The sequence below is a fragment of the Semicossyphus pulcher genome, unplaced genomic scaffold, assembly GCF_022749685.1.
Source record: "Semicossyphus pulcher isolate SPU_LCO1_2020_fin unplaced genomic scaffold, fSemPul1.0.p SCAF_19, whole genome shotgun sequence".
Classification (NCBI taxonomy): domain Eukaryota; kingdom Metazoa; phylum Chordata; class Actinopteri; order Labriformes; family Labridae; genus Semicossyphus; species Semicossyphus pulcher.
The window spans coordinates 21,125,376-21,150,914 of record NW_027211692.1 but is presented as its reverse complement, the minus strand read 5'-3'; the positions used below and the strand labels follow the sequence as shown (position 1 = coordinate 21,150,914).

The following is a 25,539-nucleotide window of genomic DNA, read 5'->3' as shown; positions in this document are numbered from 1 at the left end:
CAAGAACAAAAAGGAGCGTTATCTTGTATAAACAGCAAACAAGTGTTATCTGCTTGGTTGTCGGAGTGGCGAGTGAGTGAGTACTGTTGCACTGAGTACACAATGGAAAGGTACTACACTGCATGAACTGTATTCAGCCAAAGACATTAAGCTTTAATACTTGAGCCAGTGTCTGTTAGATGCAGGGAGCACAATTTCATCTGAAAATACACTTAATGAAGTCAGCTCAATTCCAACTTTACTGAATGAGAATTCTAACAAAACTTACCTAAAATTGAGTTCTGTTTTAAGCTGCTGTGAGGAACTTTCGGTTTGTGTTGATTTTGGCACCCCCTGCGGACAAAGCCGTGCCTCTTATCTCTTTGCGTATTTTGTCCTGTGCATGCTTAAGTGGTGTTTTTTTAAACAAACAATCTTATCCTGCTTTCTTTAACAGTCATATGTATCAATCACTTTACATTTTTGCCCTGGAAAATGTAAACAAAGGCAGCGTGTAGTTAAACGCTTTGTCTGGCACCTACCCCCAGCCATCAGTTTCAGGGATTCAAAATAACTATATAGAAATAATCAAAGTTGTCGCTTATGGTCTGGTTTGCTTTTGTAGGTCATATACAGTAATGTGAATTAATTTCAGTCTGTTTCATAACCAGCGAAAAACTCCTCACAGGGGCTTTAATGATACGGCAATCATGTGAGAGAGAGCATTTGTTACAGTAGTACTGCTGAGTATGATAAAGTTGCTGTTGAATAGTTTAAATCTGTACATACATACATTATTAAAAGCCTTACAGATACTATAGCAGCTTTACAGCATGAGATAATTCTGCAATAAAAAAGAAAAAAAACACAGGACAGAACAGGTCATTCAGTGCAGTTTATTTCTAAGGCATTTTATACATTCATCAGGCTCGTATTCTGGGTAAAGATTAATTAATCATTTCTTACAACAGCTAACAGTATGAAAACATTCACATCCAATTGGGTAACATACAGAAACAGTCCTGCCTTTATAGTAAACTGACCCTGCCCGTCCATTTGAGCACCACAGTTTATGGTCCGTAGTATTTTTATAGAGTATTTTGAAACATTCAGAGATGGCTGCAGAAAAAAGAGGTGATGTTATGGGTTGTTTTGAAAGAACAATTGCATGCAAACTGACAAGTTGAGTTAATGTTCTGGTAAAGTGCAAAAGTAAGCAGAAATTAACCATTACAAAAGGAAACTTTGCTTTGAACTTTTTAATGTTTAGCTAGTGTCACTTTCTATTTTCTTAAACTATGTTGACATATTTATGCCTTCGCCTTTGGAACAGATAAAAGCACATTGTTGTCTGAGGGGAAATATGTTGAGTAATTTGGAACTTTTCAAACCGATTGACTTCTTAAAGGGATGTCTCTGGCATAAGCAAAGACAGAGAGCAGCCTCTGATTATATTATATTGAGAAGAAAAATAAAAAGTGGCTTTTTGCAATTGTTCTACACCCAGGCCTGCCAGCCTGGAAAGAGCCTGCTGAGGTTTTTGGGGTCCATAGCTTGTTGTATGAGCAGGTTGACCTGCCCTCCGACGCTCAGCACTGTGCCCTCCTCCACCCCCTTCAGCTTCTCCTGCAGCCTCAGCAGCACCCGCTCGGCCACTTTGTTGAAGCTCTGACTGTCACTGCAGGAGAAACAGTGTGAGATGATAAGGCAGAGCTTAAAGACAGGTAGAAACAGTAACACACACACACACACACACACACACACACACACACACACACACACACACACACACACACACACACACACACACACACACACACACACACACACACACACACACACACACACACACACACACACACACACCTGGATTTACGGTGGTTGTCCATGTCTTCACCACCCATAGTGGAGCTGAGCGTTGCGTTGAGCTCCTGCTGTTCGTCATGCTGCAGGTAGAAGGCCTTCAACGGGTTCATGGTCCAATCGAATAAAGGGTCATACAGCAGCACCTAAACGGCACATTATCACAGAAAGGCAATGCTTAACATAAAGTGGGGCATTTTCAGGGATTTAAGAGCCTCTCTGAGGTGTTAGTGTCTGTGTGTGGCTGACGGTCCCGTGTTCTTACCTCTACAATGGTCAGCAAAGCTTCCTGAGAGCTCCTCATCACCTCCATAGTCTTCTCACAACATCTGAACAAAATCACAGGTCAAGTTCAGGCATTAAAACACTAAGGTGAAGCAATACTGCAATAAAAATCCAAGGTTTGAGATATGTTTTTTTAAATAGCTTTCACGTGGATGTTTATTGTTAGACTTTAGATTTAATTGTACTTATTTTACAGAGTCCTGGAGGGCACTGGGAGGCAGGGCGTCTTAAAATGTTTCTGGTTAGTTTGTAGCTCTGTTTATAGTTAACTAGCTTGTGGTTTAGGGGTTAAAACATTTCCTTAATTTTCTTCTCCACACCTCCTGAAAACTCCCTCCACTCCTGTGATGCCCATCCCATCCACAATGTCTCTGGACAGTCTGAAGGGGACAGTCTCGGGGGTGGGCAGGATCTTCCCCTGCTCAAAGGCCACACCTTAACAACGAATGCATGAAAAGGAAACAGAAGGCTGCGTTAGGATGCATGTTATACCAGGATATTTATAGTCTTAATGTCAGAAATTAGAGCTTTAAGAAAGCTGCATTTTATAGCAGGAGTCAATACCTGTTTTTAGCCTTTTTAGGTATATTATGCCATTATTCAGGTAGGAAAGGCAAAAGAGTGACAGAAAAGGCCAGGACAGAGTGGGAGAATGACTTTCTGTAAAGGCCCAGGCCAGTGCCAAAAAGGACTCCGTCTTGGTGCATTAGGTGTGCGCTCCCTTAGGTGAGCTACCATTGTGCCCCGTCTACATACGCTTTAATTTTAATCATTAGTTGTCAAATCAAAAGATGCACTTTAATCAAACTTGTCTTCTTGAAACTTACACTGACTGCTTCATTATTCTTTAGAACAATCAGCTCAGTACACAGGGTAATCATTTACACAGCGTCGCCTTCTATGAAGCCAAGAGGAAACTTTCCATGTTTACATCTTATGACTGAATAATTTTACCCAAATCGATGTGCACCAGCTCAGCAGTCTGCTCATCAATCAGAATATTCTGGATGTGTCTGTCACCCAGGCCCACAATGTAGCCAACTGCAGGCATAAAACAGAGACGTTAAAGGTCATCTTCAATTTTAAGTCAGCAACATTTGTTAAAATATCACTATTATTTCTTATATTTATAAACAACCTTACTATAATAACTGTTATAAGAGTCTTCATGACATAATTCATACCTTTTTAATGGCCCAAGGGGCATACTGGAGCATGGTTCACTTAAACAGACACCACTAACAAAATATGTAGTCTTGCCTATTTCAATGCAGGCCTTTCTTCTTTCATGTCTTGTTCCACTGAACCACCCACTTGAAAACCCAAAGACTTCTTAATGCTTTAAAATATGACTGTAAGACTTGATCAAGATCTGTTGTATGTGACCCATTGTATTTATACCCTGGACCCAGGGTCGGCATACTCTGTACCTATAGAGGAGGTGGCGACACTGCGAGTGTAAGCCAACCGTTTCTCCATCCACACCGCGGGGTCCAGGAAACGCTCCATACAGAAATACCTGAAGACTGGCCTGAAATTCTTGCACACTTCGCTGTAGGCCTGCAGCTTGTCATCAAACCCTTGACTCTGAGTCTCCTGTAAAGACAGCATGGCAGAAGATTAACAGAACAGGATTGTAGTTTCTGGATCTTCAAGTTGTACAAAAAAAGAACAGCTAGCCAGCCAGTTCAAATACAAAGAGCATTACCATCATCTTCCTGCGGCAGGCTAGGTTGGTCCAGTCCTGTGCTCTGAAACGTTTGTGGGCTCCTTTATTTGGATCCACCAGAAACTCCCCAATAGGCACCGTACCTGAACACCACTCTAACACGCCGCTACACTGGGAGAACGGCACCACCTGGGATGGATAAATTGTGAGACAGAAAGCAGTTGATTCAGTTGAAGTGTAAGCGTTTTTTTATTTTAACCACTCGATGATGATGAAATTAAAGTCCATGACACAAAGATCAGATGAAAAATGTACCAGACCCTGGCCTGGTTTATTTTCCCTTAATTAAAGAGCAGAGCTTTAAAAACAAGCGATCCACAGACGACTGAATAAATAATGTGTGTAACCTTGTATCGTCTGATGTTGAGCTTCCTCTTGCGAGTGTCTGTGTTGCGCTGCAGAAGCATGGAGCACATGCTGAAGACCTGCTGCATAACTGCATCCTGCCGCAGGTCATCCTTACCCTGTTCACAATGAGAGGTCAAAGGAAACTAAACAACATATAGTATTCAGTAAATTACAGAATCCAGGAGCATGGAGAAGTTCATGTCAAGCCTAATTTTCATTCCGTATTCTATATATTTAACAATTCAATTTTCATAGGGGCTCTTAAGCTATTTTCATCAACATTTAAGTCATTAAAAAGTCATTAAAATACTCAAATACGTGTCAAATTGTGCATTATCCTGTCTGCCAATAACACATTTAAGCACAATGGAATGCACAGTGTGTGTACCAGTCTTACATGTGATTCTTTAATAAATAAAATGCTGAAATATGACACATTTCTCGATATTCTAAATAAAAAAGGGAAAAAGACTGATCTAAAAATAGAATCCACTGAGGTTTAAGATTGGAGAAACTGTTATTTCATCATGACCTACCCAGCTGTCTCAAAAGTGAATTATTAGCTTTTAAGTGTCTGACAAGTGTTCCCGCAAACACACACGCGCACACACAGCTTTGTGGCAATGTCCCAATTCTATTGATGTAAAAACATGTTTGTGATCTAAAACACGTAATATTTGTCCCGGTACAAATAAAAGACTAATGATTAGCAACATTTAACCTGCAATGGAAAAGAACTGAGCAGGTTTCCTGTCAGGATTGGTCCAACTTTAAACACAACACAAAGAGAGGGCACTTGTTAAGTCGAGAAAATACACAAAAGCAACAGAGAAAAATATCTTTGCACGTTTGTAAAATAAACTCGACCTAACTTACCCGGGAAATCAAAGGCAAACTTCAAACACTTACAGACAAACATTCATCTACCTTCACCAGTTGTCTCCTGCTCTTGCCGTCTGAGCCAACGCAGTTGATGATCTTGGGCAAGTTGACTCCTCCAGCCAGATGATAATAGGGCAGGAAGGATCTGACAGTCACCAGGTTGTCATAGGAACCAGAGGGATCCACCTATGTACACAGCAAAACAACTTTTTCTAACAAACACACGTTAAAAAGTCACTTGGTACAGGAAGAAATCAAAAATGGATAATAATTATCGAGAAACTGCGACACAAAATCTGGGATCTTTGGGAACATAAAGACCTGCTTTTTTATAATAAATCCTCAGATCACATTAATGTGACCTTCCACCAGAATATAAATAAAACCAATGTGGTCCATCAAATGAAATCATATCAATCTCCTCTCAATAGACCCTTCCACAAAAGGATTGGGATAATGAAAGTTGGGAAGATCCATCAGTTTTCACCTTGATCTCCATTGTGGGGATGACAACTTGATCCATGTCTTTGATTTGCATGATGGGCTGGTCGGCAGGGATTGGAATGGCCTCTATAATGAAACAAGGACGCAATGCATGACTACACAAAATCAAGAGAAGGAAAAATTTGGCGCATTTACACAATTTTCCCAACAAGTCAAAAAGAAATGGATCTTAACTGTGCTTTCCATTTATTTGCCAGAAATGTGTTTTTCCTACAAAACTATGAATGAAAAAAACTACGTAGAATCAGGATAAATGTTCACATTTAAAGCAAAGAAAGCTTTGAATGTGAAAGGGAACCATCTGTTTATGCACATTACAGTCTACTCACTCTTCTCAGTCTTGTGCTTGCTGGCATCCATGTAAGCCAGAGTGATGTAGGAATCGCACAGACATTCGATCCCTCTGATCATTTCGCCTCTCTTTTTTTTGATTGTATGAATGATTTTCCGGGCCACATTTGAACGCTCCTGCACAAGAAAAACTTTCAGCTTCGTAGAACACAACAGGCTGTGTTTGAAGAGCTCTGCAGGGAATTTATTTGGAAAGATGGCTCAAGGATGATGCATTTTCTAAGACTGCTATAGAAGAACTACTTAACAGCAGGAGAGCTTTTTAAATTGTGCCTTTAAAAGGGAATGATTCATTATCAAACTGACACAACAAAAGCAACATTCATGACACTGCTCATAGGAACTGTATGGTCTCGAGAATCACACTAAACATTGATTTCAAACTGACAAAAGCTGCGATAAAAGCCTCAGGAATTTGCATTTGCAAAAAACAGAACTACTGTATGTTTTTTCTTTTGTAATATAAACAGAAATGCAACTTATCAATAACTTAAGGTTGCTATAAAAGTGGCCAACAATTTTTTGTGCAATATGTTAACCATCCTCAGTATCTCTCTGGAAAAAAAATATGATTTGATTTTGTACACATCAACTGGCCCTTTCATTTATTTGTCTTTGTATTCCTACATTGCTCATGCTTGATGTAAAACACTGACACGTCTCAGGAAAGTCTCACCACGTCGAATGGCGAGGGCTGCTGTGGAGTGCTCTTAGACAGCCGGGACTTGCTGAAGCTCTCGTCTTTGTTGGCGTTCACTAAGGCGAAGATGATGAAGAGCGTGTGGTGTGGGTGCTCCAGGGAAGCTCGGCAGATCAGCTGGGAAGAGAGAAAACAATTGAAGCAAAAAGGCAGGAATATAATCAATTAATTACATATATGAGAAATTTAGTGAGACTTCTTGGACAGCTTTTCCATTTCTGAGTTATCAGCAAGAAAACTGCTACAAATAGGTGGAGGAGGCCTGTAATGTAACACTTTTATGTGGTTAATGTGTACTAAAAATGTTTTGCATTACTTCGCTGAGGACATCATGGAAGCCTGTATCCTCAGTGATGTCAGCCGCTATCTTGGTTCCCATGCGAGCGGCCAGCTGATACATGAGAGGCAGAAACTTATAGGAAGGGATTTGCTTCACCCCTTTCTGGAACACAAAAAAGATTAGGAGAAAAGTAAAGCATTGAACTCTGACTTTATCAGGTGACTTTAATTCCAAATTCAGAAGCAAAACTAACCTTCATCATGACATTAACTGCCTTAACGTCAGCGTTCTCGAGCCAGAGTGAAGCAAGGCGGAAAACCCAGGTGTCGTGCTCCTCACCTTGCTCAAGACACTGGATGTAATTTTCCACCGCCTTACACAGGAAACGCTGCCTGTCCGACTGAAGGTTTGACAAGGCCTTTTCATCCAGCTCGAGCTCTCTCTGCACCTTTATTGTGTACCTGTGAAGTGACATTTAAGTCTCTAAATTGCTTCTTATTGAGGAGCTGAGGGGCAACTTTTGACATGAAGGATTTTCACCGTTTTAAAATGTGTGATATGGAAAAACAGCTTATTAACAGAGTGCAGAGCATATACCTATTGGATGTCACTTTACGCTCCCTCATCAGGTCCACTTCTTCTTTGGCCTTCTCCAGCAGTGCCTGCTTGTTCTCAAACTCTGATGAGTTCATATATTTGTCGATGCTTTGGTACTGGCCGTCAGAGAAGCGGGCCAGAGACAGAAATGCTTCCGTCCGCTGAGCTTCAAGTCTGGGGTCCTGAACTCCAGACTCCCCCTCGATTACTTCCACAGCCTGAGAGGACAACGCAGAGACTTTTACAGATTTTAAAAGCTTACCACTTCTCTGAAAAAAGGAGGTGAGAGTCAAAATACCACTGAAACTAAAGCAAACATAAAACTAGTTTAGTAGTTTGCAGTCAAAAGGTCAAGAAACTACAAAGCAGTGCAACCTCATTCATTATGTAAGGGAAAGTATAAAACCGGGCCACATGTAACACAGGCAAACAAATTATTTTATTTTGTCTCTATGAATATGCTGTAGCAGAGGGATATGAACTCTTGCAGAAGTTTAATCTTGATGTCTTTGAGCCTACTCCTAATGTAGTGGGACATAAAGAGGCCTAATGTAATGTAATGGGTAATGACTGATTTATCTAGGTTTGATACATGTCCATAAAACTGGCCCATAATATTTTAGCTTCCCTCCTACCCTTTCCAGGTACTTCTCAAGTATTACTCCGGGGCTTTCCAGGCAGGTCTCAGCCAGCCAGTTACCACACAGCCTGAGGCACTCTGTGTAGATGGGGGCCAGGGCAGGATTGAAGTCAACCTTGAAAAGGAAAACAAAATTAAAAGGATAGTTATATGAAATGATGAAGTCTATAATGATGAAAATGTTTAGAAACTGAAAGATATAACATAATAAAAATATTCCAATAATAAAGTTACTCTTGTTGTATTAGTTGTTAATACAACAAAGAAGCTAGTGTACATGTGTTTTTAGAACCATTTGGTTTGAGTCTGTGTGTTTGTGCCTCACTTTTTCCTCTAGGTTGTGTATCATCTGTCTCAGCAGGCCCAGGGCCAGCCCCTGCTCTCCCTTTGCCCAGAACACTTGAGCTTCCTCCAGTTGCCATGACGACACAGGGGATGACGCCCAGGAACCTCCACTACCATGCTGCTTCATTTGGAAGACTGCACGTTCTGCCAGCTGGACAGAAGTCAAAACAATGAAACTTCTGACCATATACTAACAAAACACACGCACACACGCACACGCACACGCACACGCGCACACACACGCGCACGCACACGCGCACGCACACGCGCACGCACACGCGCACACACACGCGCACACACACGCGCACACACACGCGCACACACACACACACACACACACACACACACACACACACACACACACACACACACACACACAGGTTCTACCTGTGTATTCCCAGCCTTGCGAGCAAGTCGGCAGAGCTCCATGAGGTGGTCAATTAGCACAGAACTAAGGTACGCTGTGCTGTCGGGGTCTCCCACGCTGCCCATCAGGGTGTGCTGGGCAACAGAGCGGGCGGCAAGAATGGGCTCAACCAGCGCAAAGTCACTGTCAATGAGCAGCTGGGAGTGCTGCCGCCATTGCCTGCAAACTTCCCTCAGAGTCCCATCGGAGAAGGACCTGATTTAAAGAGTAGATATCACAAATACTTATTGCAGTGCACATAAAATTAAATGAGCCTCACCAAAGAAGTCAGAGAACAAGACTTAAATGCCTTAAAAACATTTAAATCCTCAGGGCTCTATGACTATGGGTTTTGTTGTTACTATTGTTTGCCTGCTATTATCACCTAGAAAAGAGCTGTTTAACACTCTCCAGCTCCCTGATGCTCTGCAGGTTCCTGAGAGCTGGATACAGAGAAGAAACAGCTTCTAGACTGCCTCTACACAGTTCCTCCACCTCTGCACCCCTGTGGAAACACGCAAGCACAGAGATGGGTGACTTATTTGGTCAGTGGAAAGGTTAATGCGAGTATAAAACTTGAGTATCAAAAGGTCCACCATACCTTGCTTGTTTCATAGTTTCATCAAATAAGGAGAACTCTTTGTCCCTAAGCGCTTGCAGGGAACAAAACACGGATTCATGGAAGCCTGGTTTGGATTTCTCACTCCTGATACAACAAATCAGATTTAGAGAAAGAAAAAAGTGTTGAGAAATTGTTTCAGATCTCTGTTGTGTTGTCTGAAGTCTCAACTTTGCCTAACCTCTCTGACAGCTCACAATCCCACTGCGTGTTCCTCCAGGCGGCCTGGAAGCGGAGCTCTCTCAGTTCAGCTCCCCACTCAACCCCTTCACTCTCAAGACCCCTCATGTAGGTGGCGAGGATGCTGCTCAGACCAAAGTTCTGCAGGCCCTGTGGGTGTGACGGGATAGAGGACCTCAGCTGTGAAAAGTCCTATCCAGTAGACTGGATATTCTTCAATGCAGTAACTTCACTTTCTGGTCCACTCACATAAGACAAGTGTATCTAAATAATGCCAGATGCAGCAATTATTATTTTACCTCAACAATTCCGACTTGTCGTGTGACATCAGGCAGAGTAGAGTGGAGGTCGTAGGAAGTCAGGGCTTTCCCCCACATGGCCTCATGCTCATAGGTTCGAATCCTACACATTTGTGGGACAAAACAAGCTTCCAATTTCTGACCAAAGCAGGGAAATAGCTGTAATGTGAAAAATGATCTGTGAGAGTCATAAATCCACTTATTGACTACCTTGTCAGCGGACTGGTCATCGTTTCCCCCCCACAGCCATACAGACTATCAGGCTCGCCGATGCTGCGATACACCTCAATCAGAAGCTCCTACAAGAGACACAATCATACTTTGCCAAACATTACAATGCATGATTATTACTGGTAGATCGTACTGGTATGAAGTTAGTGGCATTTTTCAGCCTGGTTCTCTTGACAAAAAAGCAATGGGATATTTCATTGTATTTTGGATTATTGTAGAAAAAATAACTATCAGTTTGCGGATTTTAGGACTCATTCATACAGCACTCTGTTTAGAAATTTTTAGTGCAAAATAATGTGAAAAGAAAAACTGACCTGTAGACTGATATTGGTGTCCTCCACACTCTTCTCAGTCAGGCTAGAGATAGTGAAGTTCTGGCTATTCTCTTCAAAATTGATCTTGCGTGATGCTCTAGTCTTGGTTCTGCAGATTTTGTAAATACATGCATTAAAGAAAAATAACTTGTTTTGTTGAGATCCTTTACATATTATTGTGATTATAACCTACATAAAAAAACATCCTCCAAGTACAGAAAGACAACTCCTAGTATACCTGCGACTTTCCTCCATATTAGCTTTGATCTTATCGACATAGATCTCTGTGTACAGCAGTGCAGTGAAATGAGCTGAGCAGGACTGAGCAGCTTTGGCCACCTCCAGGTAGTTCAGTTCCAGCCAGAAGTTTGAGTCACACACGGTGCCACGGGAGGGACTGAAGAGAGGTACAGTGTTTAACAGACACTCCATAAACAGCGTGTCTATTTACTTTAAAGAATACACATCAGTTTGTCAAAGCCTGAGAAAATTATATAAGAAGCAGGTCCAAACTAAAAACACCTAAACATTTACTTTTGTCTAAAACATATTTCAATACAATTAAATTGCAAACCTATCAGAATCAAGTTGTCTCTGTTGGTGTCTCAGATAGTCAATAACAGCAAGCATGGTTCGCAGAGAGGTCTTGTCATATAAGCCATGGCTGGCAGTGTCAGACTCTGTAAAGAATAACACATGCTTATTACAAAAATTTCCCCTCACTGTCAAATCCAGATTGTCAACAAAAGCCACAGTCAAATGAACCCGGAAGAAAACAACGAAACTCAGACTCTGTAAAGAATAACACATGCTTATTACAAAAATTTCCCCTCACTGTCAAATCCAGATTGTCAACAAAAGCCACAGTCAAATGAACCCGGAAGAAAACAACGAAACTCTAATGTGTCAAACTCACCAGAGTCAGAGTAGAGGGGTGTGGCAGACCGACTGGAGGCCTGAGCACTTCTGGAACAAAAGCTGAAAAAGTCCTGAATGTGGTTGGAGAGCAACTCCCTCCATGAGCCATTAGAATCATCCAGAAGGATGGAGTGAATGATAAGGGGCAGCAGCCTCTGACAGCAGTCCACCCTCACCTGGAAACAGATGAACAACGGTGTGGTTAGGTCAAACCAGTACTGATTGATTTACAGTTTGTGACTAAATGAGGACCACAAATGCCAATTATCTAAGAGCAAGTCTAAAAATCATACACAATCCAAGATGTTGAAACTTTAAGCTAATGGGTCTTAGTGTCAGATTGATGCTGACACTCCAGTTATGAAGGCTCCTTAAGGGAACTTTCCTGTGCTCACCAGACACAGGGGTCGTGACAGCAGCAGAGCCTCACTCCTGACTCCTCCACTGTCGAGCAGGGCTGTGCACAGAACCTTTAGCCAGACCTTGTGTCCTCCCGCCTGGGGAATCCAAAACTCCTGACTCTTCAATTTCTCCCTGGCATCCGAACACTCCTCAGCCGACATAGCTGCCACCTAATCAGCAACAATAGCAGGTAAAAACTAAGTGACACAGAGGTAAAAAAAACGTCACTGTACTGTAAATAGGAAAAAAAAATTCTTAACCTACCATCTTTTTGGCCTTTCTAAAGGGATTGAGATAGGCCAGCATTGGGTCTCTGTTGTCTTTATGTTGCTCCCAGAAGTCGACTCCAGACTGAGTGGCGAGGATGTTCTTCACACACTGAGCGGCTGCCTGCCTCACTTCAATACTGAGAAAAAAAAACTGAATTAAGACAATCTGCTCGTTCCTCCACTGTCATGTACGACAATGTTCTAAATATTGAGACTAGCTGTACCGCCGTTGAGTGAGAGCATCGTTCATGCAGTTGAGGATGATGTACAGACACTGGGGCTCAGTGGAGGTGAAGAGAGACACAGCCTTTTCATAAAGAGGGTCTCTGCCGTGAAGCAGGGCGATGGTGGAGAAATCCACAGGACCCACTTCTCCCAGACAGCTCCCTGCTGCCTCTGCAAAAAAAATATGTTTGTAAACCAAAAAACAACAAGCAATCCATAATTATTATTTATCAATTGATTTTATACCTAGAATTTCAGCTCCTCCGGGATGGCTGGTTGCAAGCTTGCAGAGCTGTAGTAGATTGAGAACCAGCTTCACCAGCACACTGTCAGTGGGGTCGGCTACAAGGAGGGCAACGAGAGAAAACGTGTAAGACTAACCTCATCAGACAAACAACAAGACACTTTTTATGCATTTTCATTATTTGGCAACTCACCATGGCACTCTTTCAGCAGCTCTTTTATCTGTCCCTTGTTGCTATGCAGCTGTCTGGTCAGCTCCTTCAGACCCTCCAGTCTGGTCAAAGGTAAGCAGTCACAGGATGTCACTGACAGGAAGTGGGATATCTCCTGCAGAGAGAAAGAAAAATGTTCAGCAATGAAATTTATTTATGCCAAACTAACCACATCCACCTCTGGATTCACTAAAGAATCATATTTACATGCATCAATAGAATATTACTTGGACACATGTGCTATATCTTTGAGGGTGTTCAGACCTGGTATCAACATGTGGTTTTCGTGGTCAGATCACAAGTGCTTAACTACAAGTCTGAACACACTCAGGACGCATTCAGATCCGATCACTCAGGCCACATACAGAGGTGTGATCATCATGATCAACTGTGTGATCAACTATGATCATCATAGTTTATAATAACGCAGTGCGGGGAGGAGACCAATGCTTCATAACGTGGATCTGTGTGTTAATCGCACAGATCTTTTTTTCTGTCTGTCACTGTTAACAGAGACTCCAGTCTGCTGTGTATCATGTATTTAATAAACACAGAGCTGTAGAGGAACATCAGGCTTCATGATCAAACATTTGAAAAGTTTGATATTATTGTCACTCTAGTCCGCGGTCACCCGCTCCCTCCCTCTGTGCTGGTGCGTAGCAGCTCTCACCCTCTCTGTGCTGCATCACACTTCCTTTCATTACATGATGTTTTATATTATTATATGATAGATCTAATGAAGGAGAATGAGCCTTCAGATTTATTTGCATACTGAGCGGGAAAGTTAGATACGTTCATAAGTGGTCATTGAAGATGCATTTAAGGGGCTCATGAAGGCTAGGTGTGAACTGCTGGGCTTAGAGCTGACCACTTGTGATCGGATCATCCAGGACAGATGCTTAATATCAAATGTGAATAGGGCCTTTGATTCAATTAGGGCCTCACCTGTCTGAGTGTAAAGGTCCCAATGTTATATTTGAGCATGTGCTGAACAGACCGCAGCTCTTGAAATTCAGGGAGATCAGGAAAAGGCTCCAGCCTACTGATGGCTCCTTTTAACTTCTGTTGATTTTCTACCACGAGAAACTGTAACAGACTGAGCACCTGGAGAACAGAAAGAAGTTGAAATGATAAATGTAGGTCTTACAAATGCTAAAAGCAGGTACATATTTCTCTAAAGATGTGATAATGCAAATCTAAATGTATTAAGGTGAGCTTAATAAAAAAACAAAAACTTTTAGGTCACATAACCAAGAAATGCATATTCAAGAGCCCAAAGTTCCCAAGAAAGATGGTGCTTTCTGTCCATTACCGTATACCTTACATAAAGTGGCAATTTTGCCAAATGCAGGCCTTCTTGATATTATTATCTGAAAGCATTTGTCTGCAGTTTCTGTAATTTTAAATCAGCAAACTTGTAAAACTGAATTTTTTTTAATTGGTGCCCTCTTACTTACCTGCTGTGAGATGGTTGGCCGGCTGGTCACCTGAGCCGTGAGAGTCCCAAGTATGACCTGTAGGTGGCAGTCTAGCGCATCATCACAGAACTGCAGAGCTGCCCGACACACAGAGCTCAACAGGTCACAGCACAGAGAGAGGCTTCTGTTCGATACTTCATCACAGTGAACTGGTCTGGGGATAGGACAAACAAACTGGTTTCATACTGGATCTACACAGAGTGTGTGAGACTGCATTTCAGTTTTTTACCTGTAAGTATGCGTGCACCAACCTGCTGTTTATGTGGTGAATAAGTGTGTAGATGATGTCTCTGAGGACGAAGGCCCAGGCTCCTCCCAGGCCATCCTTCACCTCTTTGAGCAGCAGGTTGACAAACAGGTGATACATAAGAAGGATGCGATGGCGTTCATAGCTGTTGGTCGTCTCTGCTGCTCTTTCACACACTGCTAGCAGAATCCTCTGGATAGAAATCTGCATCACAAAAAAGAGTCCACAGTCACAGCAATGTTAAATACAACAGGGAAAACACAAACAGTTACATGAATTATAACAGTCAAAAACAATCAATCAATTAAGTAGTTCATCAAACTTCTTACTGGAGTTTTTGACAGAATGGCTACCAAAGACTTGTGGTTTGCACTGTGGCACTTGCTAAGATAGTCCAGGGTAGCTTTGATGACGTAAGAGCTGAAGTACGGTGGGTTTGGTGCAGGGTCCAGTTCCCTAAGGGCAATTAAAAGGTTCATTAGTCACCAGGGTATTTCATTTTTCTGTGAAATGAAAATTTATAGAATGGATGAGCGCCCAGGGTGAGTAAATGCTTTGTGGTATATTTTAATTACCATTACCCTATAAAGCGTTTTAGGTCCCCTTTGTCCCCTTCAGCTCCACTTCCTTCATACAGAGTCATTAGCAGCTCCACCACTATATCGGCCAGGTTACTGTGAATCAGGTTGTCAATTTGCTGTGGACACATGCACAAAAATTAGGAAAGACTTGTAGAACAGTTATCAATATGCGTCTTTACTCATATGTGGCACATACTGCAAAGCATGTGATCTTGTATTTGACTTTTTGTTTGAAATTTTAGCATCAAAAAGCCAAAGTTAGCAGCTTTTTCAGACTGAGAATGTAAGACCTCTGACAAAAGCCATGTTACAGAACATGATAAGTAAACTTCACAAAAGTATCTGTCCTTCTACACTGAACATAAGACTTCTGTTTTCTTTTGCCGTCTCATTTTACTTCAAAGGTTAATATTTTATTTTTACTTTGAATGTTTGAATTCATGTTTTCTCACTTGCACAGCACTAAATATTGCATTTCCTCCTAAAAAGACTTGATTGTACTGTATCTGGTAGTCGGTTTGCACCAGATTTTTCACCATCACATATTGGTCTCGTTTTGTACAAGAAATTTGTTAGTTTTGTACTTTAAATTAAATTAATTTGCTGACCAAACAGGTGACAACCTTTTCCAGGAAGTTTACCCAGAATGTTCTGGTTTGTGAAACAAATTATTAACATTAGAGAAACCTAGGTGACTTCTTATTAGTTTGTGTTAAGGGACGTTTAAGTTCCAGAACATGATGTTGCTGTAGTGGAAAACAGAAGAGATTTGGGGACAAATGTTTTTCCCTAATGCTAACCAAAATGACCACTACAATCTTTACAAAAATGAAGTGTCTGCAAAGTCTAGACAACTACAACTACTTAGTTAAGATCTGTGAAAGATTGCAGACATGGTTGAAAGAAAACATTGTTGAATTGTGGTTGATGGCAAGATGAAATGTTGCAATCAAATTGTAAAGGCTGCCTTTAGGCCTCACAACAGATGTAGATGTAGGCTGATGTTTACCTGTTTGCCCAGACAATTGGCATCTTTAAGCAGATCGTACACTCTGTGGGCTTTCTCTCTCTGCTGTGCAACCTGAGGATCCTGACCAGACAGGGCAAAGTATGGCAGGATGTTGACCATGATCTTGGGGAAACAGTCAGCCAACAGCTCTTTCCAGTCCTTCTCAAGATACTCGCCAATAGACTTCACCTGCTCAAAGTCATCCAGGAAGACCAGGTGGGGGATCAATACCTGGTAGGAAGATCTTGAAGGCGGCACAATGCGATAGGGGGGGTGGATGTTAATAATAATCAACTCTCCTTTCATTGCTTTGTATTCCAGATTATTAACATAAATTAATTTAAAAAAGGAGGTTTATAATCTCACTTATAGAAATCTTTGACCGTGTCGTGGTCTAGGAGGGTGTAGGGAAAAGATCCAAGAGTGTAGCGATCGTCAGACTGTCTCTGCGCGAGCCACTCAGCCACCAAGTAGTACAGGTGAGAGCTGACAAATGATTTTACACTCCTGTATCCCAGCGATCTGGATACACTGCACAACATCTGTGAAGAGAACAGACATAGCTCACCCCACTCTGCTCTTATTGTGGTTCATTTTTTTATAGAGAGGGAAATAAAAAGCTCAGTGCTTCCATCATGCATAGAGCCCTGAAAACGTTACCTTTTTGAGGAGCTGTTCCTCTATATTGTTCTCCTTGTAGGACTGGAAGAGGGCAAACAGAGACTGTTTTTCACAGACCGGGCTACAACACAGTACAACAGACAAACTCTTAAGCAGGGTGGCCTTGCGGTTCAATGCCTCATCCTGCTGGTTCTCTGAAGAGCTGCTTTTCTGTGAAGGATCACAAAAGAAGTGTTAGGAAAGTAAAACAGAGACAGAACACACATTATAAACTATTCCTGACAGTACCTGAATAAACTTACTGGCAGCTTCATTCCTTCCTGAGCTTTCAGGTAAATGGTCTCAAAAGCTGCCTGCTGGTGTTTGAGCGGCAGCATTCTTCTCTTATCTGCATGCTCTGGTTTCATCTCCAGAAACAAGCTGGATAAACAGGAGGATATCGGTGACAGTCAGATCTATGATCCACTTAATGACATACACTTTCTTTTTTCTTTTAGCCTCCCAGACTAAAGCGTACCTTTCCACTGAAATGGCTACCAGCATGCGGACTTGGTGATGGGCGTCTGCAAGGTGAGACGGAAGGATGACAGACACTGGAAGGTCTTCCCCTGTGTCAGTTCCTTTGATGCTCAGGACTGCCCACTTACAACATGGGTCAGCCTGTCAGAGAAAAGAGAGGTGAAGCTTCTATTAGAGGTGTTGAAGAATGAGTGCTATAATGATAATTGAAAGGATATACAGTTATGCTGAAAGAAGTGTTGAAAATTGGTATATCTTTTAATTCTACCTGTGCAAATTACACAAAAAGACTACGTCTCATTCTGGAAGCACGCACAGAGGGTTGAATGCACCACAAAGTGCGCTGCAGCGCACACAGCATCCCTGTGCTCTGGTGCCCTTCGCACATATTTAAATAAGTCAATGTGCAAACATTCGGGGCAAATTGGGCCCCTTTCTAGGGAAATGATCCCCAAGGCAAAAAGCACCTAATTCACAAACGCCAGCGCTAACAGCACCTAGCAGTTAGAGTGAAAATATTACCGTCTGCAGAGAGCTGGTGGCAAGTGCAGCACAGTATTATAAAGGCTGTCACGCTCAGAGTTTACAGTGATGATAACGACAATGATCAAAAAATGTATTTGCCTGTAAAAATCTGTTAATAATATATTGTCATTATTATTATTATAATCTGGAGCCCAATCAGTCCAGAGCTGTGCGATGCTCAACCCCGGCACACGGGCTAACTTTGTCCACATGAGTGGAGCTGTTAAGCAGGACGGGGATTATTACACCATATGTATGAGCTGCTATCGCGCTTGTTTAAAAAAATGAAGCTGCATTAAAGTTAAACTAGTAAACACCCATCTAGTCTGGACTTTACAATAAACTGTTAAAAGAGCTGCCTCCCGTTCTCCCATCATTGATCTGTGGATGGAGTTGAGATCGGTCAGTGTGTGCTCAACTAATGCCTGATCGCGCAGCAGAGAGTGGAGGTGCAGACAGCTTCTCGTCACAGTCAGACATAAAACAAGAGCAAACTGCACGGATTTGCAATACTTTATGGGCATGTTTGCGCTTGAATATCATTAGTAATTTGCTTTGTGAATCGGACCTTGAGATAGCGATGAGCAATTTATGGAGCTATCAGCGGCCGCCATTCATTCTTAATGAATTCCCCCCTAGTGTTAAATCGTAAGAGTTGTTTTTAAACATGTTTGGAACAAAAAGATATTGAAAGCAGCTGTCATATTTTCAATTAAAAAAGTTAAAAATGCCAGGGAATGCCTGTCAAACATGTGTTATAGTTCCCATGGCTTATTGAATTTTTTTAATCAAATATTTCACTGTTGTGTAGAATAATTCAATAGGAGAGATCTCACCTCCAGCAGGGCAACCAGACATCTCACCAGAGCAGCTCGTACAGCTGCTATGCATTTTCCTGTTTGGCTTAGGAAACTGAAACACAGCACAGTGTTTGAATTACTATCAGAGACCGAAAATGTTTAACATTTTTGTAGTGTAGCTACCCCTGCAAAAAACCTAATACATTTACAATAAAACTTTGATCTCCTGCATCTAACCGAGGAAGCACAAATGACCTAATCAGTTCATCTTGTATTAAAATGTGCCACTTACCAGAATCCTGACACCACTTGTAGCAGAGATCCCTGAACATGTCTCATTTCCTCCAGTGTGTGGTGGGTTTTCCCCAGGCTCTTGATGGAGGGTAACAAACCCAGCAGGACTGCAGCACAGATTTCTTGGTCCTGTCTGTACTGAGAACACAGTTCCCTGTAAATAGAGTACAATAAATAATCTTTATTATAAAATAACTGATTATGTGATATACATTTAAACTTGAATATATTAGATTTCATTTCCTGAATATGATTTAAAAATGGTGGATTTTAAATGAAAACACTTGCTCTGAGTGTTTTTGTGTATAATGCATTTATTTCCATATCAAAATCAGTTTGTGTCACAGAAAGATTTCCTTACGCTAGATGACGAAGAAGTGAATCAAATTCCTCTGGGGAGAGCGAGTCCTCAGCAGGCAGCTTCTTCAGCAGAACCAGATACTGAAAGAGAACCATATCTTAGCCTTCATCAGCTGCTCCTTCACTGCTCCTGCAACCACGAATCTCCACAGCAGCTGCTACACTCACCATGTTGAGATGGACAGCTATGCTGAAGTCAATCTGCTCCACCAGCAGCAGCAGCCTGTGCCGCACCTCCTGCGGTTTAAAGAGCAGTCCCTGGACAGGTTGGACGGAGCCGCAATCACACAGGAACTCCAGGACTGCAAGAAGAGCCAGGTCCAGGAGGGCCAGATGATCATCTGCTAAAAGACTTTTTGCACCTGATGGAGGACAGAACCATGGTGCTTTTAATTGCTATGCAATATATTACTTTCTCTGCTTGATGTCAACAGACTTCAATCAAACATCACCTATTTATGAAGGTTCTACAATTATCTACAACAATTATAATATTTATAAAGCTCAATATGCGTCATTCCCAGATGATAGAAGTGCAAAATAAAGTCATCAAAGACATTGATGTATCTGAAACATGACAAAGCTGTATATTTGGGCTGCGTTGCATTTGAGTCTACTGGAGATGTTAGTTGGACTGTTAGTTGAGAAGTTGGGTGACTCTCCAGCATGTTTAGATAAGACACACCACCCACAGCTGTTAGCATAACTTAAATCTTGGTCCAATTTGTGTTGTACTGTTTGTATTATTATATCTTTTTTTTTCAACTCTTGGGGAGGAGTTTTAGAGAGTAAGTAACCACTTGCTACCTGGCCCACAGGAAGCATCACTGTTGTCTCCCTTCTGTCTCTGGGTCCCATTGGTGCTGCTGTGGGACTCTTCACCATCTTCAAACAGGTCAATGTCATCCCTTGATTGGGTTCTGGTCACGTCCCAATCACCATCCATATTATCGTCTTCTTCCACAACACTGACTCTCTTAGAGACACTGCTCAACTGAAGAGACAAGGAAATGAGATGAATTGGTTTTCACTTTTTTCTAATAGGACCACAAACATCTCAAATGTTCTAGAGATGTGACTTACCAACAGTTTGCAGATCTCAGCCAGTTCACTGAGGAGACTGGCTGGAAGAATCAGAATGAAAAGACTGGAGGAGACAGGACAAACATTATCCTGCAGAACAAAGGACAGAAGATGATTGGATTTTCAATGAATTGACTAGCTTCACCTGACGGCTTTGTTATTTCAGCATCATGCACGGTGTCATGATGGAGGCTTTTGTCACCTTGTTTTTTCTGCAGGCAGACAGTGTGCAGAGCTTCATGACGGATCTCAATATGCTCATTGTTCCTTCCTCTGTCATTTTCACTTTCACACTAGAAACAAAACCGCTGAACTCCTGAGCCAGGGCCTGTTAACAACAACACAACAACCTTTCAACATTAACAATATATCAAATTCTAATATGTGGGATGAATCATTACATAACGACAGATTCATGAAGCTTTTTTACATTCACTTTCATGAATATAGATGCATCTGCATGATACCTTGGCTTTAGTGTAGAGCTGTGAGCGGCAGGCTTCCTCCTCACTCAGACACCCAGAGGAGACATAACCTGCTAGAACATCAGTCAGCAGACTGAAACAGCGCACCAGGCACTCTGGAGGGATGGATTGAGACTGTGCAGATGGACTCTGAATTAATACAATTAATCCATATGATAAGAACATATAAAAGTAAACTCAGTAGTATTAATTTCCACTCACATCAGGAGAGTAGCAGTTGAGTAGGTTGTCGGCTACACAGAGCAGGGATTGTTCCAACCTGTTTTTGAGGCCAGGGACGGCTGCGTATTGTCCGTCTGTTGAAGCTACCTTCACTGACTCCTCTGTCCCTTGCTTTGCTGAGGACAGCATGTTGAAGCTGAACTGCAAGTATAGCCTCTCAATCTCATTCAGATTGTCTTTGGCATTGGAGGTTTGTTCCTTGAAAAAGACACTTAAAATGAAAGAAAATATACAAATAATAATAAATATTTTTAATTTCAAAGACATAACATTAAGTATGAGAAAGTTGATACAATTGTATCATGGCTTTTAAAATATATTACACTGTATATTTCTAGAGATGCCAAAAAAACTCAAGATAATTATCCCCACCTTTCTACTCCATCAGCATCCAGCAGAAAGTTCAAGCCCATTCTTGTGTCTTTCAAGGTCAGAGAAACAAGGATGTTTGCTATGAGATTGGAAGGAAAGTCTCTGCACACAAGACAAAACATATAATTACAGACCATTATCCTAAAATCAAAGAAAAAATGCATATATCTTAACAAGAATAAAATAGGGGGTTATGGCTTGTTTTCTTTTTCTGTACAGGAAACACAAATTGCATCCCTCAAGATAAGTCTCTAACTGGAGATTTGTTTAAACATGGAAGGAGATCATCCTTACATCTTTAACTTTGCAAGTACTAAACAAGGATAAAATAATATACAGTCAAAGTCAGATATATCCCCTTAGTTGACATGGAAAAGCAACACAGCACCAACCTGGAAATGATGGGGTGCGGTCTAGAGCTGTCCTCATTCTCATCGCTCTGATCAGTCATCAGAAGCCAGGCCATGAGGGTCTCCTTCAGGTTAGGTGACACAAATCCGTCTGTGACTCCCACATACTCCCAGCCTGAGCTTGAGATGAGACTTTTAGGGACGTGACACTTCAGCAGGGCCTGGGTTAAACAGAGAGCAGCACTTCTGTGTAACAGAGAGAAAAAAGGATTACTAAACTGAAACACAGAAAAACACATTAATGACACATTTTCAGTATGAACACAGAGTAAAGTTATACATGGCGGACACTCACTGAGACGGTTTACATGCTGATCCTGAGAAGAGCTTCCAGAATTCTCTGTCCATATGTATCAGTCCACCATGGATAATAGAGCTGAGCAGGTCCAGGCTGTGGACCTCAGTCAGGGGTGAGCTAACCCCTCGCAGTGCCAGGGCCCACACCCGACCCCACAGCCTGCCCAGTTCCATCCTGTGGACTTGGGCCCTCTCTGGATAGAGAGCCTGGCACTGAGCCACGTCCCTTAAACAGCGCAGAACATACGGCCCCCTCTCTCCTTTCCGCTGCTCTGCCAGGAGCTGGTACAACACCGACAGCAGTGGGACCAGCTCCTGACTGGGCACCATGGACGGATACTTAGAGGTGAGCACTGAAGTGATCTGCAGCCTGAGGAGGAAATTAAAGTGGATTTGAATATCTTTACATGATCTTTGCTTTTGAATCAGCTCAACAACCGAAAGAATGGGCAGCTGTCGTCTTTTAATCGGAAGGTCGCAGGTTCGATCCCCAGCTCCCTCTGATTGACAGTTGGGCACTTTAGGTAGCAGCCTCTGCCATCAGTGTGTGAATGTGTGTGTGAATGGGTGAATGTGACATGTAGTGTAAAAGCAGCTTTGATCAGTAGCAAAGACTAGAAAAGCGCTATATAAGTACAGTCCATTTACTTTGTGTGTTTTTCTGCCACAAAATTAAATCAGTTGTTTGATCAGCCTTTTGACTTTAAATATTCTCATATTGATTTGCATTTTCATACCATGGTATGATATCAAAGTCATTGTGCTGAGGCTGCAGATGGTCCCTGAGGACACCCCAGCCTATTTCGATGCGTCGTCGCTTGCTGGCTGCTCCATGGGTGGGACTGCCCATGTGGGTGACCCTGAGTGATGCCTGGGTCACCTCCAAGACGTGGGTGTCATTGTTGCCACTAAACAGCTACATGCAGGAAAAGAAATGTTGTTGTCAGGAGATAATTCTTATAGACACGTGCAGCATTATATATTAGCTTATTACTTACTTGAGACTTAAAACTCTGTTACCTGGTGACAGATGTCAGCTGTGAGCTCAATCAGATTATCTTTCACAGCAATGTGTCTTGTCCCTGTGATGTACTTCCCTCTGCTGCCTATATGGCTGATTTCCTGGATTAAGGCATCGTACAGGTTGTACAGCAGACTCCGCCACCTGGCCCAGTCCTCAGCATGAGCATCTGAGATATAAAATAAAGCACAACAAGTTACTGGTTGTTAGCTTAATGACGAAATACATAACCGAAATACAAGTTTACATTATTATTAAAAAGACCCCAATTTCAGCAACTATTTTTTAATAGTTTGATAGTTTAAATTATATTTTTGGTTATTAAGTAATTAAACTGGCAAAGGTTGTTTGGGATGGGTAATCCATCCCTGTGCATCTATGGTCACTTGACGCTAAAAGATCTACCTGTATCCTGTGTCTTGGCACCTTTGGGGTGATGAACACAAATCTGCAGGTTAAAGAACTCGACAATCTCTTCTTTGAGAGCCGCACTGGGCCTCATGTCTGCCCACACATACAATATGGAAGGCAGAAGCTCCTCTCCAAGGTGACACACCTTCATCCGACAGTTCATAGCGGCAGATCTTAAAAAGGTGTTGAGAGCCGAGACAAGGTGCTCCAAAACAGTCAAGTGTTTCTCCTGCCTAACAGGATCATAGGATCAAATAAGCAAAAAATAAATGCATTTATTTATTCAACTGGTGAACGTAATGTTCACAACAAAAAAGGATGATAAGGATGATGTTCGCAGAAGGCGTCACCTGGCATTTAGCAGCGCTTTAGAGAAGAAGCTGAACAGAGAATTGTTAAATCCATCAGTCTGCATGCAGCAGCCCTGCACCAACGTGTGGATGACTCTGCTCACCAACACACGGTTGATGGACTTGGACGAAGTGTTGAAAAAGCCACAGTACAAGTCCAATAGACCTAAGGATCACAACAATAAACAAAGAGCATACAGTAAATTGCTATGGCAAGATAATATTACAGTATCAGACAACAGCAATAACACTATGTAATGCTATACTACAAATAGCATTAGTGTTAATGACATTTTGCTAAAACTGTTATAGCTATTATATACAATGTGGATGAAAATCCCACTGACTGTGCCACTGCTGTGGAGTGATGTCACACCAGTACTTGCGGACAGATAAGATGTCCTTTACTAGAATGCTGCTATAATCTTCTCCATAAGCTGCACAGCTGTATGAACTCTGCAGGACGTCCGTTACATGTTTCAGCAGCTCACTGCATTTCAGACAGGGCCTGCCTGCAGAGAGAAAGAGAGAGGGACACAATGACTGCAGCCCCTACAACATGTTCAAACTAATTACTCAGAATTTTCACGGTTCTGCTCAGATGAATGAGTCAGGTGGAGTAACAACGTATATTATTTATATATATATATATATATATATTATTTATAAAACATTTGCAATTTTATTTCAACTTCAAACTTGTTCTTGCAAAACAGTGTCCTTACGTTTGTTTGCATAGCGAATGAAGTATTTGATCAAGCTGCACATATCAGCCATCTTCTTCTGCCGAGTTGCCAGCGTAGTGGCTGTTACGTTGGATTTACTTAATTGCATACTTTCTGTCTCCTTTTGAACATAACGCTGAAGAAATCTGAAAAAGTTATAATTACAAAAGTTTATAATTACAAAATGTGCATTTTTTTTTTTAATACATAAATCCAAAATATTAAGATTTGTGGGCACATTCAGATTTCCAGTGGTCATCATGAAATTTGATTGATGAGACAGAAACACACTAGGCCCATTGCAAAAACATTACACCAAGGTTGCAAGGTTATGCTCAGATTTGCAAGAAATGTGCATATAATCTCATAGAACCAATGAATTACATGTATTACATAGGAAAACTATATTTGTGTTTAGTGGCACATGTAAAACCATGCAAACACGCAATGGCAGCTACCTGAAAACAGCATCCCATGTGAGTTGCTTGGAGCCTTTAGCTTTAGATCCGGAGGAACGATCCAACTCCTGCACAACCTCTGGAGTTCGAATGAGCCGCCTAAAGCGTTCAGCTTCTTTCTAGAGGCATGAAGAGAGGACACAACTGGTAAAGCATAGGATTTTCACTGAACTTCCTGCAACAAATTTGGCTACAATGTGGATAACAAAGACGTGGAGCAATATGCCTAATTTCGTTCATATGCAGCTGGGATTACCTTCCTCTCTGTAACTTTGTCATTCTCCAGCCCTCTGCAGCAGACCAGGAGATCGTGAAGGGCCAGACTCATGCTTTACAGTGAATGAGGGCACAGTCCGCATCAATGTAAACTCCTATGGCTGATAGAATAGGATGATGTCAAGAGAGTGTGTTGTTGATTGTCCACAATCTGCTTACAATAAATAATAGCAT

At 41.8% G+C, this 25,539-nt stretch overlaps 1 protein-coding gene across 1 annotated transcript; it reads right to left on the bottom strand.

Annotated features, from left to right (window-relative positions):
- Positions 1-865: 865 nt before the first annotated feature.
- On the bottom strand, positions 866-25,443 carry atm (ATM serine/threonine kinase). Its single transcript, XM_069668435.1, has 62 exons — positions 25,346-25,443; positions 25,090-25,208; positions 24,632-24,777; positions 24,254-24,418; positions 23,907-24,072; positions 23,551-23,789; positions 23,145-23,314; positions 22,862-23,040; positions 22,123-22,494; positions 21,810-22,013; positions 21,418-21,519; positions 21,025-21,256; positions 20,806-20,937; positions 20,541-20,666; positions 20,339-20,428; positions 20,063-20,249; positions 19,424-19,617; positions 19,257-19,336; positions 18,894-19,049; positions 18,638-18,713; positions 17,275-17,417; positions 17,060-17,177; positions 16,797-16,967; positions 16,503-16,678; positions 16,137-16,380; positions 15,128-15,243; positions 14,876-15,002; positions 14,551-14,750; positions 14,279-14,453; positions 13,767-13,925; positions 12,804-12,936; positions 12,613-12,708; positions 12,366-12,537; positions 12,137-12,278; positions 11,866-12,042; positions 11,469-11,646; positions 11,127-11,232; positions 10,791-10,949; positions 10,553-10,661; positions 10,218-10,306; positions 10,008-10,110; positions 9,710-9,858; positions 9,511-9,615; positions 9,295-9,414; positions 8,891-9,125; positions 8,484-8,654; positions 8,154-8,273; positions 7,519-7,736; positions 7,175-7,382; positions 6,958-7,083; positions 6,618-6,758; positions 5,920-6,058; positions 5,574-5,656; positions 5,132-5,272; positions 4,204-4,320; positions 3,836-3,985; positions 3,558-3,723; positions 3,082-3,168; positions 2,448-2,562; positions 2,108-2,171; positions 1,846-1,988; positions 866-1,657 (listed from the first exon to the last, which is right to left on the bottom strand). The coding sequence occupies exons 1-62, from the start codon at positions 25,415-25,417 to the stop codon at positions 1,477-1,479; spliced, it is 9,279 nt and encodes a 3,092-aa protein (XP_069524536.1). The 5' UTR covers positions 25,418-25,443; the 3' UTR covers positions 866-1,476.
- Positions 25,444-25,539: the final 96 nt, after the last annotated feature.

Coding starts and splice junctions, on each gene's coding strand:
- atm (XM_069668435.1), bottom strand. CDS start 25,417: ATGAGTCTGGCCCTTCACGATCTCCTGGTCTGCTGCAGAGGGCTGGAG. Junction 15,003..15,127: donor GACCTAAAACGCTTTATAGG/GTAATGGTAATT, acceptor AATTGCCCTTAG/GGAACTGGACCCTGCACCAA. Junction 9,616..9,709: donor GATTGTGAGCTGTCAGAGAG/GTTAGGCAAAGT, acceptor TTGTTGTATCAG/GAGTGAGAAATCCAAACCAG.